The sequence below is a fragment of the Synchiropus splendidus genome, chromosome 6 (assembly GCF_027744825.2).
Source record: "Synchiropus splendidus isolate RoL2022-P1 chromosome 6, RoL_Sspl_1.0, whole genome shotgun sequence".
Classification (NCBI taxonomy): Eukaryota; Metazoa; Chordata; class Actinopteri; order Syngnathiformes; family Callionymidae; genus Synchiropus; species Synchiropus splendidus.
In genome coordinates, this window is record NC_071339.1 from 12,567,501 (window position 1) to 12,582,492 (window position 14,992).

Below are 14,992 nucleotides of genomic sequence, written 5' to 3' on the forward strand. Positions count from 1 at the left end.
ATGTGCTTATATCCAGATGTTATCGACTGACTTTTAAAAAAGGAACAAAGTATTATAACATTGTGAACGTGATGAAAAAAATAATAATAGGCAACTAGACACAATAAAGGCCAATGTGTACTGTAGACTGTGCTGTCTTGTAATTTATGTAAATAAAGATTTTTATAGTAACATCTTGATGTTTTCCCTCCTGAAAACTGTTCAATCCGAGTGCTGCTGCTGCAGTTTTTGTGGACAGTTTGTTCTTGTTGAGCTCTCTTTGCAGATGGGCTAAGGATCAGCATCTCAAAGTCCGAGGCCATGGTTCTCAAGTGGAAAAGGATGGTTTGCTCTCTCTGGGTGAGTTCCAGCCTCAGGCGGAGAGCTTTAAGTATCTTGTTCTTGAGTGAGGGGATAAGGGAGTTGTGAAAGTGTGAGAGAGAACTGAGCCAAAAGGCAAAGCACTCTATTCAACTATTAACCTTCATCCCAACCCTCACCTAAGGTCATGAGCTGTGGGACATGACCCGTAAGATGGAGATCAAGGATACAAGCGGAGGAAATGAGTTTTCTCCGACGGGTGGCAGGGGTCTCCTTTAGAGATTCGGTGAGGAGTTATGTCACTCTGGAGAGACCCGGGGTAGAGGCAGCTGAGGTGGCATCTCACGAGGATGCCGCCTGGACGCCTCCCTTTGGAGGTGTGGGGGGAGAGACCGAGGGGTCAAGCCAGGTCCTGGTGGAGGGATAAGACCTCTTCCATGGCCTGGGAGTGTCTCGAGCTCCTCCAGTCTGAGCTGGTGGATGCTGCCCAGGAGAAACATATTTAGAGCTCCTTGTTGAAGTTGCTGCCCCTGTAACACGGCAAGGGATAAACGGATGAGGATGGATGAAGCTTCTTCTCTACTGGCTCCGTGAGAGTCACTTAATACGCTGCATGTACATTCAGGCTGTTGACAGCCCCTTTAGGAATTCAACTGCACACCCCTGGTCCACGCTGCGCTGGCCTCACACCCGGAGCAGCAGGGGTGAAGCGCACTCCACCCGAATCCACACCATGCAAGTGGAGGAGCAGAAAGATTTTCATACCGTCTTAGACGGATGCAATGAGAACACCTTTTAAAAATGGCTGCATTTTGTTTCCATTACAGTGCTGCATTATATGAGTCAGTCGTGTTTTCAGTTATGCATTTCATGGAATATTTGCTTTACATTTCAACAAATGATCCCTCTGTGTCTCTGCAATCCCAGCCTGCGGGTTATCGGCCATAATGTAGTCAATTTCAACTTTTCGATTTTACACTAGCTGTAAGAAGTATTTAATAGCCGACCAAGTAGCAGTTGCCATGGCAATCTTGTCTACTATTCAAGTACTTCTCTGAAACAGCCTGCAGCCATTCAGAGTTTTGCCAGGAAAAACTTTAAGATTGAGTGGTATGGACAAGTTTGTAAGAACGAATAATGGCCAGGATGTTCTGAAAGTTTGAGGATTGAGTCCAAGAACTGCACGAATAAAGAAGTGAAGCCTTTATTATACAAATATATATATATATATATATATCTGAGCCCTATTCCTTGGTTGAGGCTTCTTCTTGAGGTGGTTTCCTCTTCAGAGGAATGACGTAAATCCCGTTCTTGGCCTCTTTTAGTCTCCACCATCGGCCCAACCTGCACAAACACAGAGGTCAAAGGTCCCAGCAGAGAAAAGAAACATCAGAAAGCTAGAAAAACAATCTTGTTTGACATCAATCGACCAAGGAAGGGCTCTTCCATCTTCGCACTGTTTTCAGTTATATTTTTGGAATGAGGTCAAGAATTCAAACCCCCTAAAATGTTCCGATAATCATTACAACTTTGAACACACACGAAGCACGGTCGAGATTAAGTATTTTGCCAGAAGAGGGTATAACAATTAAATGATAGTTTCACTCATGAAGTGGCTCACCAGTACTTTGGAGATAAAGTAGAAATCTCTTTTTCAAGTGGGAAAACAAATGCTTTCTCTTAACATCGGATATATATATATATATATATATATATATATATAAAATGTCAAAAAGTTTTGGCAAGGTAACACTCATAACTATCATAACTTTTTCACAATTTCGTTGGTCAGAATCCAATGTAATGGACCTCCGCTGCCCTCTACTGTACACTAGAGGTATAACAACCTGACCTGGCTCTCAAATTAACAAGCGCTCCCGACTTGGTTTCCATGGAAACTGAACCATTACTCCAATTACCTGTGTTCCTGTCCAACTCCCGCCACCAAAAACTGACCCGAGCTGGCAAACTTCAGGCAGTTAACGAAACCCGGCTGAGACACACGGAAGCAGGAAATGCGTTAATGTGGGGACCAAACGTGCAGCTTTCGCTGCGGAAAAGACTCCATGTGCAATGGCTCACCACTGGAACGGAGAACAGAGGCTCCAGCCCTCGATAGTTGTGTCCACACTTCCATAACTGCACGTGTGAGTTGTGGGAACCTGCGTGGCGACGGACACAGATGAATAACACGTGTGTTTACGGTGTGGTGCATGGAGGTGATGATGAAGCTGGGAAGGGGTCTCACAGCCAGAGGCACCTGAGGCAACAGCGTCGGAGTTGTGAAGCGCAGCCACTGAAGACACCCAGTGAGGCTGCTCCAGCCCGCAGTCGCCATGGCAACCGTGAGCCTGCTTCACCGTGGTAAGAGGCTTCTTCTTGTTGACACTCCAAAGACACACCGAGCTGAGGTGGGATGAGGAGGGAAGAAAGAGCAGCATGAGTATGAGAGAAACCGAAGACTATACAAGGCGGAGCAGTACCCGTCATCAGCGCCGGTGACCATGTGCTCCTCATTGATCAGTTGGATGCAGTCAATGGAACCCCTGTCAGAGAACGGTGTGCACGTTACTCCCTTTTCACCACGTCTGCTTGACATACGCGACATTAACCCACTGTCAAATCAGTTCTCAACAGGCTCATGAGTTGGTTAGCTGTGATGTTGCCGCTCTCTTCACAGTGAGAGAAATGGCTGAGGCTGCGGGACCATTGCGACCCGAAACGTCACAAGAACGCAACCATTTCACAGAGGACACATAGGTTTCACACCCCACTTTGAACATGCTAAATTCAAATCTTAAGTCTGTACCACAACTTACATGCGTTTTATATCTACTTATAATAACAATAACAACACTACAATCTGACTCGCATTTCTCCATCCGTACATCACATGGCAGCTAGAAAATAGTTGTGAGTTTCTTTTCACTACAGAAAAATAGTCATTTCACACAGATTTACAGTTTACCCATTTCAGCTTCTGGATCATTGGGAAAATGGAAGCTTCACTTGTCTATTGATTATCCACTAACCTTGACTGAAGCAGACACAAAATGTGAATTTTGCTTTTCTTACAATAACTGAAAGTAGGTGCTTCATTATTCATTATGTTGAAGAGCCATCGATAGACACCATAGGTGAGGACTGTGATGGAAGATCACCAAATCGCCTCATCATATTTGAGTGAATGTAAAACATAAGCGAGCAACTCACTCATGGCCATGAAAGACCAGTTGCGACTCTTCAGCGATCTTCCAAACCCTCACAGTTCTGTCACGACCGCCTGCGGTCACACAGCGCTCTCGACTGAGGCTGTCCAGCCCTGTGATGACGTCCTGATGTCCGAAACTAGAGAGTCACAACCGCAGAAAAGTTACATCTTACAGAAAGAAAAGGATGGTGCTGTTTGCTGAGGACTGGGGTGACAGCTACTCACAGCGTTTCCACATATGCATTTTCGTCCACGTTCCAAACTTTGATGGAGCGATCGTGAGAAGCGCTGTAGAGATCGTGGGTTCCCTTCCGGAAAGACAGACCCTAAAAAGCAAATGCAAAAGACTGTGAGGCAAGTGGACCAATGCGACTTGATTTGACTCCAGCACTCACCGACACTGGACCTTTGTGGCCGGTGAATTTGTACAGATGCTTGAGTGTGTCTGCCTCCCAAATCATGATCAGCTTGTTCATGTCACCGGTGGCCTGAGATGAGGTCAAGATCAGTGTTACTGGGACTAAAAGTGATCTAGTGTTCTGCCAAATTATTCTTCTCAATGAGTCGCTGAACCACTAACACAATAGGGTCACACATGAATCTACAGCACCCAAGTCAACTTTTTTTTTAACAAATAAATCAAAGCGGATTAAACTCATCTTTGCCTAACTGTCATAAATAAAGTCAGAACAAATATTTTCAGTTCAGAAATGAGACTCTTTTTTCCTCTTAAACTCACCAAGTATTTGCCATCCGAGGAAATGGCCATACACAGGACGTGGGCTGTGTGTCCCACGTGTCGGTCATCTGTGCCTTTTCTCCCACCATGTATCGTGTGGAGTTTCTTGCCAGTCGCAACATCCCCTGAAAATATGAATAGGAGGGAAATTACTGTCATTTCTTGGAGGAATTGGTTGGACATGGCAATCCAAGTACTCACACTTAATGATGGAGCAGTCCTTCGCTGCAGAGAAGATGCACTTGTCATCGGGGCTGATGACCAGACAGATGATGGGAAGTTTGTGTCCTTTGAAAAGACGGATTTCAGAGGAATCTGGTGGTAAAATCTAATACAGAAAAATCCACAGTCAATTCAGCAAAGTAACAGCGAACCACAGAGATTTGGATTCTTGTACGTACGTCTTTAGCTATAAGTCGCTGAAGTCTTCCCTTCTGTTCCAGCTGAGCGGAAACAAAGACCAAAACAGTGAGGCCAAACTGTACTTATTGTTCCCAACCCACAGAACATACCACTTCTTCTTGCAGTCTTCCAGCAATAAGGTCACTCTCAAACGTCTCCTCTTCTGCCTTGTTTTCTTCTGATTTGGGGGGGGGAAAAAAGGCAGTTTGGTCACACAATTAATTAATTTATTAGAATTCCCTATAGATAAGTTAAATCAATCGGGTCCCTTACCTTCCTGCTTCAACTGTTCCAGGTAACGTTTGGCTAATCTGAGCTTCTTCTCCTGTGGTGTTTCATCAAAATCATCTTCCTCAGCCTTCTGCCTCCTCCTGCTCACTATTGGTCTGTGGAACAAAACAGTATGTGTGAAGTCGAATTATAAGAGCTAAATGGGAGCCTGACTGGAAGCATGTCCCCACCCCTCCGTTTCAGAGTCACTAGAAATCTCTTCATTGTATTTGGAGCTGGATTTCTTCCCTCGTTGGGCGCCCTTTTCGCTCGTCTCCAAGTCTTTCTGTTCGGTGAAGATAAAATAACATTAGCGCAGGCTACAGGGCAGCAGACATTCTGGTTCCATCCCGGCTGACTTACTACACGTTTTGCGGCCGGCGTGGCCCTGACTTTCTTCGCCGGTTTGGTGTAATCTGCCTTTTTAACGAAAAATGATGACGCCATAGTGATAGATTCCACCTACTGCGAATAAAAGTTAGATTTACACCAGCAGCAGCAGCACGTCAACAGTGCACCCACATGGGTTCTGCGCAACCGAACTTGCTAGTCAGCGTGGAAATCAGGGTAGAATTCTGATTGGTTGCAGACACAATTGTACCGCCTGTGACGCATTCACTGCAATTTCATTGGTCACAAAATAGTACAAACAAACGGAAACTGTACGACGACTAAAAACGTCCCTTAGGAAAAATAAACGTCGAATCTGAGTTCCGCACGTCATTGTTGAAACAAAATTAAAATATAAAATCGTCTAAAGTGCGTATGCTGAATCAAATAGAGCGAGCGCCTCGCGTTTTACCCCCTACTGATCGTAACGAAGCATCACAAACGGCAGCCTTAGTTGAACCGGGATCTTGTACCGCTTTGCTGCAATACTACTAGCAGTTCCTCCCTCTACCTCGTAGTACTGGAACCAAGTGCATTTACTGCGAGCATTGTCATGCTCTCCAGCGCACAACATAGGTGATGTTTGAGTTGTTCGGTATGTTGTCGTGGTGCTATTCGACCATTTGCAGTAACGGCTTGTGAAGAAGGAACCGCGTCTAGACGTCACACTAGTATTTCAGGTGAACACATATATTGCATGCTTCTGTTTTCCAGTGACGCCGTTGGTCGAAAATAAAACATGTGTGAATCCTCTCAGAAGACTGCAATGCCTCCCAAGAGAGAACGAGGGTCAGGAGAGGCCTCATCCGAGCCCCCACTAAGGATGATCAAGATCGGCGAAGAGGGACAGGATGTGGCCATAGACATCACGGAGGACAAGTTCAGGCTGGGAGAAGAGCAATACCGATACCAGTCTCATTTCTCCAACGATGAAGTGAGTCTTTCTGTCGCGTCACGTCGACCGTTTGTCTTCTTGACCTCGGTGTTTTGATCTTAGTTTTTTTTTATTTCAGCATTCTATTGAGTATGATGACGAGCGCGAGTCAAGTCCGGGCATCAGAACGGACACTGTCAGTTTGCTCATGAAGATAGACCAACTCCAGGCGCAGCTCAAGTATGAACGAAGATGTCGACTTCTGGCTGAGAGGGAGCTCCGGGAGCTGAAAGGTAAGTCAGAGGAATGAACTGGACCAACTGGTGTGAATGGTTTACTGCACCACTTGTATTGTCAGGAGAACTGCAAGGATTGTCAAGTGAAAATATCATCTAAAAAGCGTAGTGCCAGATTGCTTCTCTGAGACTTAAATCGTTTCCTATAGAGTTTGCTCTACACAACTCAATATGTGTGTAATTACAGTGGTACCTCGGTTCTCAACCACAATCTGTTCCAGACGGCCGTTCGAGAAGCGATATGTTCGAATTCCGAATCGATTTTTCCCATTACAATGAATGGAAAAAGAAATAATGCGTTCCAAGCCTTAAAATAGTCTTTTGTAGGAGTGAATGTAGAGTGTCTGCTGCAGGTGCGCTGTTCCTCTATGTGTGTGGCCGCTGCATGTGGGAGGGGTTGCCGAGTGAGTGACGTCTCTCCAGAAGTGAAGAGGTGCCCGGTGCGTGTCCAGCTCTGAATGTGCGCTTCTGTGCAGTTTGGCTGTGACAAAGTCATAAACCAAGTCACGCTCTGTCCCAGACTCTGCCTCATCCCTGTCCCAGCTCCAGCCCACAACAGGACATCAAACCCTGGAGTGAGCGCTCCAGCCTCGGAGGTGTGGAGAGCGAGCGCCTCCCCTGTGACTCTCTACCACAGTCCAGTGCGGAGACAGGAAAGGTTTTACACCTCAATATGAAGAAAAAACAGTCAGTAAATGTAGCTAACAGGACACGTCTGCATACAGAGGCTGCGTTATACACAATAACAAAGCGCGTCGTGGGTCAGCTGATCGGTCCGCACACGCTATGTTTTTTTCCAGCTTTTTTCGGGGGCGTTCCAGTTCTGGATTTTTGTTCGAACTCCGATTTGTTCCTAGTCCGGGACGTTCGAAAACCGCGGTACCACTGTATTAAGAATATTCATACCTTGGAGGAAAAGACGTGCGTGTGGTACTGTACAATCTAGAACAGTGTTTGTTCTCATAATCCAACCTTGTTGTTTCATTGGTGCAGAGATGAACACGTTGATGTTGCAGATGAGACACACAGCCCACGAACTTCGAGTCACTTTGGGTAACGTCCTCCAAGGAGAAGACCATTCAGTGACCCCGCCCAGCTCCCAAGATGATGTCAGCTCTTACATGGCAGAGCCGGAAACCGAAATCCGAACAATTCATCACCTCACGGGAGTAAGAGTGGCAGATAGGAAGTCTTTCGTAAACGCCTCCATCACATTAATCGCCAGATCTGCCTGCAGGAGGACCAAACCTTCATTTATCTCGCTGAAAACCTTCGAGTACCAAAAAGCCTTTATGAACGCATCGCAGAAATCTCCGACTACAAGAAGTACACGTCTGCGCTGCTGATGCTGCTGTTTGACCGAGAGACCTTGGCCACGCACTCGCTCCAGGGCCGGAGGACCGCGAGCAATGGAGATGAAGGACACAAGCCCCAACTCCCGCCAGAGATTTTAACAAGCATAATTGGTAAGATGGGAAAGAAGAAAAATAAATCACAACAAAAGTTACTAATCATTCACCCACAAAAAAGATGTTTTTCAGAACGGCGATATTATTTAATGTATGCGTTTCATCCCCAACAATCTACACATGAATTTATCTCTGAAATATTAAGTTGGAATCATACACCATGTACATAGAAGCTGAAACAGAATGTTTTTCAGTTTCAGATTTCTATTGGTTATTCGTTTCTTTCTCCAGTAGGTGTCACCATGAATGCAGGTCTGCAGGTGATGTCAAGGACTGTGAGCTACAGTCGGAGTAGTCTCAGATCTATGCTCAGGAATGGTTTTGAGGAAGGTTTTAAGAGATGTGTTGAGCTACAGACATTTATTTGCCTCGAAGCCCAAGATAACTGCTGACGGAACTCTCGCTTCTTCATGAGATTAGCATCTTCTAAAATCCATTCTTTTGCTTCCGCTTCCAGAACACGTGGCAGTGAAGTTCGGTGTTGACGACAGCCAAATCAAAACCACAATCCGGACAAAATTGAATAATGAGGACAAATTATTGAAGAAGAGATTGGGGTTGAGTAAGCCTGAAAACAAACACGTGATGGATCAGAACCCGCTCCAAATGGATCCACTTCCGGATAAGATGATGTGATTTGATCAAGTTTACCAAGCAGTTTCCAAACCTGTATCTCACTGTGTATTATGTGTTTGGTATGTGGACTTTGTGGTTATGAAACCAAGGAGTTAAAACACTTTTTTGTCATGCTGCTCAGTTTTACAAATTTATAACCTTGGATTTCTAGCAATATTTTATGTTTTTCAAAAGCAGATCTTTCTGGCCACTTTAGACTGTTTCTGAAACTCGTCTTTGTAGTTCATGTGCTGCTGTGGACACTTTTTCAAAGGTTGTTATTTCCAGTACAGATGATACTTGGTGAAAATATAACAGCTTCATTAACAACTGCTTGCAGGTTGAATTATAGAGAAATGTAAAATGGTAGTCAAGTTACATGGTGTGTTTGCAGTTTCCCTAGACACATTTAATCATGAAATAACGTTCATTTTTACAACACTTACAATGATAATTTCTCACAACAGAGCTGTGTTCATGAAAAGTTAAAAAGTGAATTTTAAAAAATCAAATGTAAGTCAAACGTGACTGTGTCATTGAAAATACGAATTTGTTATTTAAGTATTTATTTACAGCTACCATTTACTTCACCAGTTGATGGCTTATATTGTATATCAAAAATGTTGAAAATGATAAACAATAGAAATTAAAGTTCTGTATTAAAGCCAAACTTTTCATTTTATGCTTTTTCCCTTTAAATGAGTTTAATATATGGCCACTCCTTGTTTGTCCCACACAAGCACGTTATTTAATTGTGTTAAATAGTTTTCCTGTTATAAAACTATAAGTGTATAAAAACTATAATAAGAACACGCCTAGTCCCGCCTTTGACCAGAATGCGACGACCCTATTGGTCACAGGCGAAATATTTGATAAGCGGAAAGTGTTCGCCGGTAAATTACTTCCCTCGGGAAAAATGCAGCTCACATTTGTTCCGCTTTAAACTAAAACAAATAAATATGAAAAAGAACTGTTGTGATTTATGCACGGCGACTCCACTGGTGCTAAATAATCAAAAACACGATTATTCTACCTGTTTCCAAGTGTGACAGGGAGTCGCTCATCCAAAAAAAGAGCCGTCATTCAACCAGAATACATGGTACTGCGATACTGCAGTAGTACTTCAACTTCCTCCATCACGCAGTATTTCTATATACCGCCTTGTCTTTGTCCACATCGATACCATTCAGACCCGAGCATCCTAAATGGGTAGGTATTGCTTCAAAACCTTGGAGTAACTCATCTGTTGTGAGACGGAAGGTTGTTGGCGAATTGGTCCAACAATAATTGGTTGAATTGGACGGAGTCCGACTATGTTACGTCTGCAATTTCTAGACACCATGATAGTGACTTGTTGAAAAGTTTTGTTCACTGAAAATGCCCATCAGATTTCCGAGACGTTTCGACGGCACGAAAAAGGGACAGAGATGCAGCTTCCTCTACCTCGGATCCCCCGTTGAAGATGATACGGATCGGAGACGACGGACTGGAGGTCGGTGTCGAGAAGTTCCGGACGGGCGAGGGTCACGGATTCCCCTCGCCTTTTCACAACATTGAGGTATCGGAATCCACCGTGAGGCTCCGATCAATTTGATAGTGTGTAAGTCGTAAGACAGTGGCGTCAACTCACTGTTTTCAGTCTGATACCAACGAGTACAACGAAGAACGAGCAGCAAGTCCAGTGAGGACGGACACCATCAGTCTTCTCATGAAAATAAACCAACTGCAGGCACAGCTGAAATATGAACGTCGATGTAGACTTCTGGCCGAGAGAGAGCTGAGTGAACTGAAGGGTGAGTGGGGATTTTTTTTCTCAAATACACAAATGCTTTTCAGTGTGTTTTTAAGCATTTTAAAACTGAAGTTTTCCCTGTGGACCCTTGTCTCTGTATACTTGCCAGATAGTTTCCAACCTTTACATTTTGTCACAATCATTTATTGTAAAATGTCTTTTTCTATCTCAACAATTCATTGAATTAATTTCAACATTTAGTTGCTTTGTCTGTCAGATGATGAAGGGTTGCTTCCTAATACTGTGTTTTTGACATCTCTACAGAGAAAAACAACCTGGTGATGGAGATGAGACACACAGCTCATGAGCTACGCGTTGTTCTGGACCATGTTCTCCAAGGTGGACAGCAGTGTCTGGAACCACAGAGCTCTCAAGAAGATGGCGGCTCTTTCATGACAGACGCTGACGTTGGGATGAGGACGATACACCAAATTCCAGAGGTCGGGGTTCATTTTTTTTAACATCTCTTCGCCTCATATGCTTGGAATTTACTTGGTAACTGTCACCAGCAGGACGATGACATCGTGTACCTGGCTGAGAATCTCCGGGTACCCAAGAGCCTTTACGACCGCATCGCAGAAATGTCCGACTATAAGAAGTACACGTCTGCGCTGCTGATGCTGCTGTTCGACAGAGAGACCCTGGCCACGCACTCGCTCCAGGGCCGACGGTCGTCTCACGCCGGAGACGACGGACACAAGCCGCAACTTCCACCTGAGATCCTGACCAGTCTAATAGGTGAGAATTCAGAATTCAATTCCCTTTTGTTTGATGGCGACTGTAGCGAAAATCACTGCTGGCAAATGCACAACTCCATTATCATTTCTCTCGCGTTGGTTTCTACGGTGTGATCTTTGAAAAGAAACGTGTTTCGTTTCAGAGCATGTGGCCCTCAGGTTCGGCGTCGATTGCAGCCAAATCAAAACAGCTATCCGGACTAAGTTAAACAACGAGGACAAGCTGCTGAAGAAGAGACTGGGTCTGGATCGGGCCGAAAACAAACATTCAGCAGAACACAATGTGTTTCAAAATTCTGTGATGTAACCTGTTTTCCTCATATTTCAACTCAATTCACATCGATGGTGTTTTGCTGTTTCTTTCTACTAATTTACAAAGGAAGTGCTTCACCTCTATTTTGTATTCTGGTGGTTTTTTGTAATTTAGCAAGGTCAGTTTTTATTCTGATAGGTACTAATATGTAATAGAACGTTTGCCTTGCGATCATTTTTTTTTTAACAATAAAAAGGTTTTTGTAACGTATGTAAAGTTTGGACTCATTTTCAAGTTATTCGATCAATGTTTTCCACCATAATCCTGTGCATTTGATCAAATTATATCCCGAAAAACACCAACAGTGGTGAGTTTTGGTGGTAAACTCATCGGATGCGGTAGAAATGGGAAGCGATCTCTGCACCGGCGTCTCATCGGAAGAGGTCAGATTCTGAAATGCTGTTATAGCTTCTCACCACTAGAGGTCACTGCTAGGTTTCTCCTCAACGTTGTAAGCGCATCTAAGAAAATCCCAACTAATAGATCGGTTTAAACGTCTTGTCACGTTCTGTTCGAAACCGTCATGTTCATATTTTGTCTTGCCAAGCGACCCGTAGCTGTGGTTCTAAAGGGCCATTACCCCTGGGCTGCTGTCTCCTCCTCTGGAGCTGGAGTCAGGTGGGTTGTTCCCCGGGGGCAGCGCTTCAGCCCCGCGTCCCTCCTCCTCCCGGTCTCTTCCTTTCAGCATCCAAGTTCAGAGTCAACATTCTGGGGACAACATTTGTGGGATTTGGGATGGAACCATGACCCAGCCATGGAGATGACGTGGAACCATCAAGGCAGACCGTTGGGTTGCATCCATGGACTCACTTCAACACCGATTGGTTTGTCTGTTTATTTCTCATTTTATTTTTTAAGATCCATTACAGCGATTCTGTATATTGGCGAGAAATGCTAAAGTAATGATCAGTTGTATGGATGAAAAAGCTCCATCATAGCACCATATAAATAAAAGCAAATTAAAAGTATAAATAATAATAACAATTTTTAGTCATAATATTTGTGATTAAATACATGTCATTTTCCTGACTAGCCATTTTGTCAGACTTACAGCCATTTTGACATGTATTTATCACATTGCAAATACAGATTTACGGGTGACATCAAGCTCCGGAGGACACACTTAAATTATTTGGATGTATAGTGTAGATCTACACGTGGCACGCACGACTGTGAGCAGACACACCTCCGCCGAGGACTTGTTTTCCTCGTGTTTAATATTCAAGGTGTGTTCATCGTCTGATATCTGGGGTTGTCGTCTTGATGGCAAGAGGTTTCCTCTTTGATGCTACCGCAAGGGACGACAGTGGGTCCATATCAATGAATCTGCAGCTGCGCTTAAACAAGCTTGCTCATTATCTTTTTAGTACGAGGCCTTTTCAGGAGACCAAGCCATGAATTATTTTCACTGATCATCACCAACGCCTCTCAACTGAGTTGGAGAATATAGTTGGCAGAACTTCCTGGAGAGTGAATAAACAGTGCTCTAGTGAGTGTGTTCGAACGCTATTTATATTTAAGTGAGTTTGTGTGTTAGTGGAGACAAGAGAGTTTTGAACCAAGACCATCTTTAAAACAGCATCTGAACTCATGCTTCTTATCAGTTAATTCCATTTTTATTAAGATGTTTTTCTCTGGCTCTTCTTCAGGTGGTCGTCCTGCAGAACAAGCCTGTGATCGGGGAGTGAACTCTGAAGTGTTATCATGAATGATGGAGGCAAACACATCGACATCTTCCCTGCAGCACGCTTCCTCCTCGGCTCTGGCGGCGCTTCTGCCCTCAGCTCCCGGCCGACACGTCAACACTCTTGCCGACAAACACGTCAAGCACCTGGTGGGAGTTTTCTTCCAGGTCACGCTGAATGTTCTGGCTCTGGTCGCCAACACTGCCGTCCTGCTCGCTGTGGTTAAAGCTCCTCACCTGAGGAAGTTTGTGTTCGTGTGCCACCTCTGTGCGGTGGACCTGCTGTGTGCCGTCCTGCTCATGCCTCTGGGCATCGTCTCCAGCTCCTTGTACTTCGCAGATGTGGTGTTCACCATCCTGCAGTGTCAGATCTACCTCTTCCTGAAGGTGCTCCTCATGGCCGCCTCCATCTTCACCATCACAGCCATCAGTGTGGAGCGCTACTACTACATCGTCCACCCGATGCACTACGAGGTCAAGATGACCCTCAGGTTGACTGCGGCCGTGGTGGTCCTGGTGTGGGTGGCCTCCGTTTTGCTAGGGTTGTCCACTACGTTCGGTTGGCCGGCGTGTGATGGCATCAGCGCAGCCCAATGCTCCTTGATCTGGAGCCACAGAGACCACAGAGAGATCTTCTCTGTTCTCTTCAGCGTCACATGCTTTTGTCTCCCAGCTGTGGTGATCTTCTCTGTCTACTGCAACGTTTATAAGGTGGCTCGAGTGGCGGCACACCAGCACGGGCCACTGCCCTCCTGGACCCACCCTCCAACAAAGAACCGTTCAGACTCCATCAACAGTCACACCACGATAATAACATCCCGCTCGGCTCCGCGGAGAATGGTGTGTGGCCACACTTTGGGAGGCGGGAAAGCTGCTCTCACCCTGATGCTCATCGTTGGACAGTTTCTAATCTGCTGGCTGCCTTATTTCGCCTTCCACATTCACATGACGATAGATCCCACATCCGGCATTCCAGAGGATTTTGAGGACTCCGTCACCTGGCTGGCTTATTCCTCCTTCGCCATCAACCCTTTCTTCTACGGGCTTCTCAACCGTCAGATCAGGGAGGAGCTCTGGAAGCTGAGGAACTGCTACTCCAGACGGCCTGTAGAACCTGCTGTGTCCAGCCATGATGGTTCAGGACCAGAGAACTTCTTACAGTTTCTCCACAGAACAAGCTGCACAGCCGAATCGGGTGCAAGTTTCGTGACGTCTAGTCCGAGAAACACGCTGGACCCAACAGGGTTCAGATTACCGGGACAGATCCCTGAAGAATTGGATTAGAAAACTGCACTGCTGGATAAAGAATTGAAGTGTAAACCACCGGAAAAACCGTCTCTTAAGTTGCCCGTTCATTCAACCATTTGTGGTTCCAAGAATCCTGAATTATTTGATGTAATGTTGTTCATAAATATTGATGCATTTGAGCAGACCTTATCCAGATGCTAATTCATGACCACAGACATCTTGGACTTTATTTTGGAGTCAACTGTGAAGAAATATAAAACATCACTCATCAGCTGCAGTGAATTAATAAGTCTCAAACACATTTTAATATTTGATTCCAGAAGGATATTGAGTAAGTTGAAGCCGTACACTTGAGCTAAAACATCAATGTGGAAGTGCCCCAGTGATGAGCAAACTCTTTGCTCCATGATGAAGTTTTTTTTTGTCCTTCTATCCTGAAGTTTTTTTTTAATATATGGTGGAATGTTTTGGACACGACATCATGACAATATAATCTGTTATTTGGATCCATGTGTTGTTTTCTTTTCTCTGATAAATAAATCTAAACTAACCCGAAGACAATGGGGTTGGGAAAGAGGAGAAAAGTCGGACAAACAGGCAGATGCATCAAGCACTATCAAAATAAAACAGGAAGTTATCAACTTAACATTAC

The 14,992-nt window shown here is 44.8% G+C and overlaps 4 protein-coding genes across 8 annotated transcripts in view; 3 read left to right on the top strand and 1 right to left on the bottom strand.

Moving 5' to 3' along the window:
• grm2b (glutamate receptor, metabotropic 2b) overlaps positions 1 to 142 on the top strand; it is a 30,834-nt gene extending 30,692 nt beyond the window's left edge. The window contains exon 6 of the mRNA XM_053868348.1: positions 1 to 142. This exon is cut by the window's left edge and continues 395 nt beyond it. The gene's annotated coding sequence lies outside the window, so the exon portion shown is untranslated.
• A 1,357-nt stretch (positions 143 to 1,499) lies between these two features.
• Positions 1,500 to 5,543, bottom strand: rrp9 (ribosomal RNA processing 9, U3 small nucleolar RNA binding protein). 2 transcript variants are annotated; one of them, XM_053869257.1, is made up of 15 exons: positions 5,286 to 5,543; positions 5,114 to 5,208; positions 4,926 to 5,038; positions 4,763 to 4,830; positions 4,652 to 4,693; positions 4,452 to 4,578; positions 4,251 to 4,375; positions 3,907 to 3,999; positions 3,737 to 3,837; positions 3,514 to 3,648; positions 2,784 to 2,846; positions 2,549 to 2,706; positions 2,383 to 2,462; positions 2,220 to 2,293; positions 1,500 to 1,644 (listed from the first exon to the last, which is right to left on the bottom strand). In XM_053869257.1, the coding sequence occupies exons 1-15, from the start codon at positions 5,367 to 5,369 to the stop codon at positions 1,545 to 1,547; spliced, it is 1,458 nt and encodes a 485-aa protein (XP_053725232.1). In that variant the 5' UTR covers positions 5,370 to 5,543; the 3' UTR covers positions 1,500 to 1,544. The 2 variants fall into 2 exon arrangements, with proteins under 2 accessions (XP_053725232.1, XP_053725233.1); XM_053869258.1 differs by having other exon boundaries at positions 2,561 to 2,706; positions 5,286 to 5,540.
• A 95-nt stretch (positions 5,544 to 5,638) lies between these two features.
• LOC128761200 (uncharacterized) lies at positions 5,639 to 11,590 on the top strand. 4 transcript variants are annotated; one of them, XM_053869252.1, is made up of 10 exons: positions 5,639 to 5,907; positions 6,027 to 6,246; positions 6,326 to 6,479; positions 7,476 to 7,651; positions 7,720 to 7,948; positions 9,955 to 10,124; positions 10,206 to 10,359; positions 10,623 to 10,798; positions 10,868 to 11,096; positions 11,239 to 11,590. In XM_053869252.1, the coding sequence occupies exons 2-10, from the start codon at positions 6,052 to 6,054 to the stop codon at positions 11,400 to 11,402; spliced, it is 1,647 nt and encodes a 548-aa protein (XP_053725227.1). In that variant the 5' UTR covers positions 5,639 to 5,907; positions 6,027 to 6,051; the 3' UTR covers positions 11,403 to 11,590. The 4 variants fall into 4 exon arrangements, with proteins under 4 accessions (XP_053725227.1, XP_053725229.1, XP_053725231.1 ...); XM_053869254.1 differs by having other exon boundaries at positions 5,639 to 5,992; positions 6,070 to 6,246; positions 11,239 to 11,589; XM_053869256.1 differs by having other exon boundaries at positions 5,639 to 5,992; positions 6,073 to 6,246; positions 11,239 to 11,589.
• A 510-nt stretch (positions 11,591 to 12,100) lies between these two features.
• Positions 12,101 to 14,967, top strand: si:ch211-213o11.11 (probable G-protein coupled receptor). Its single transcript, XM_053868657.1, has 2 exons — positions 12,101 to 12,232; positions 13,058 to 14,967. The coding sequence occupies exon 2, from the start codon at positions 13,117 to 13,119 to the stop codon at positions 14,374 to 14,376; it is 1,260 nt and encodes a 419-aa protein (XP_053724632.1). The 5' UTR covers positions 12,101 to 12,232; positions 13,058 to 13,116; the 3' UTR covers positions 14,377 to 14,967.
• The last annotated feature ends 25 nt before the right edge of the window (positions 14,968 to 14,992 follow it).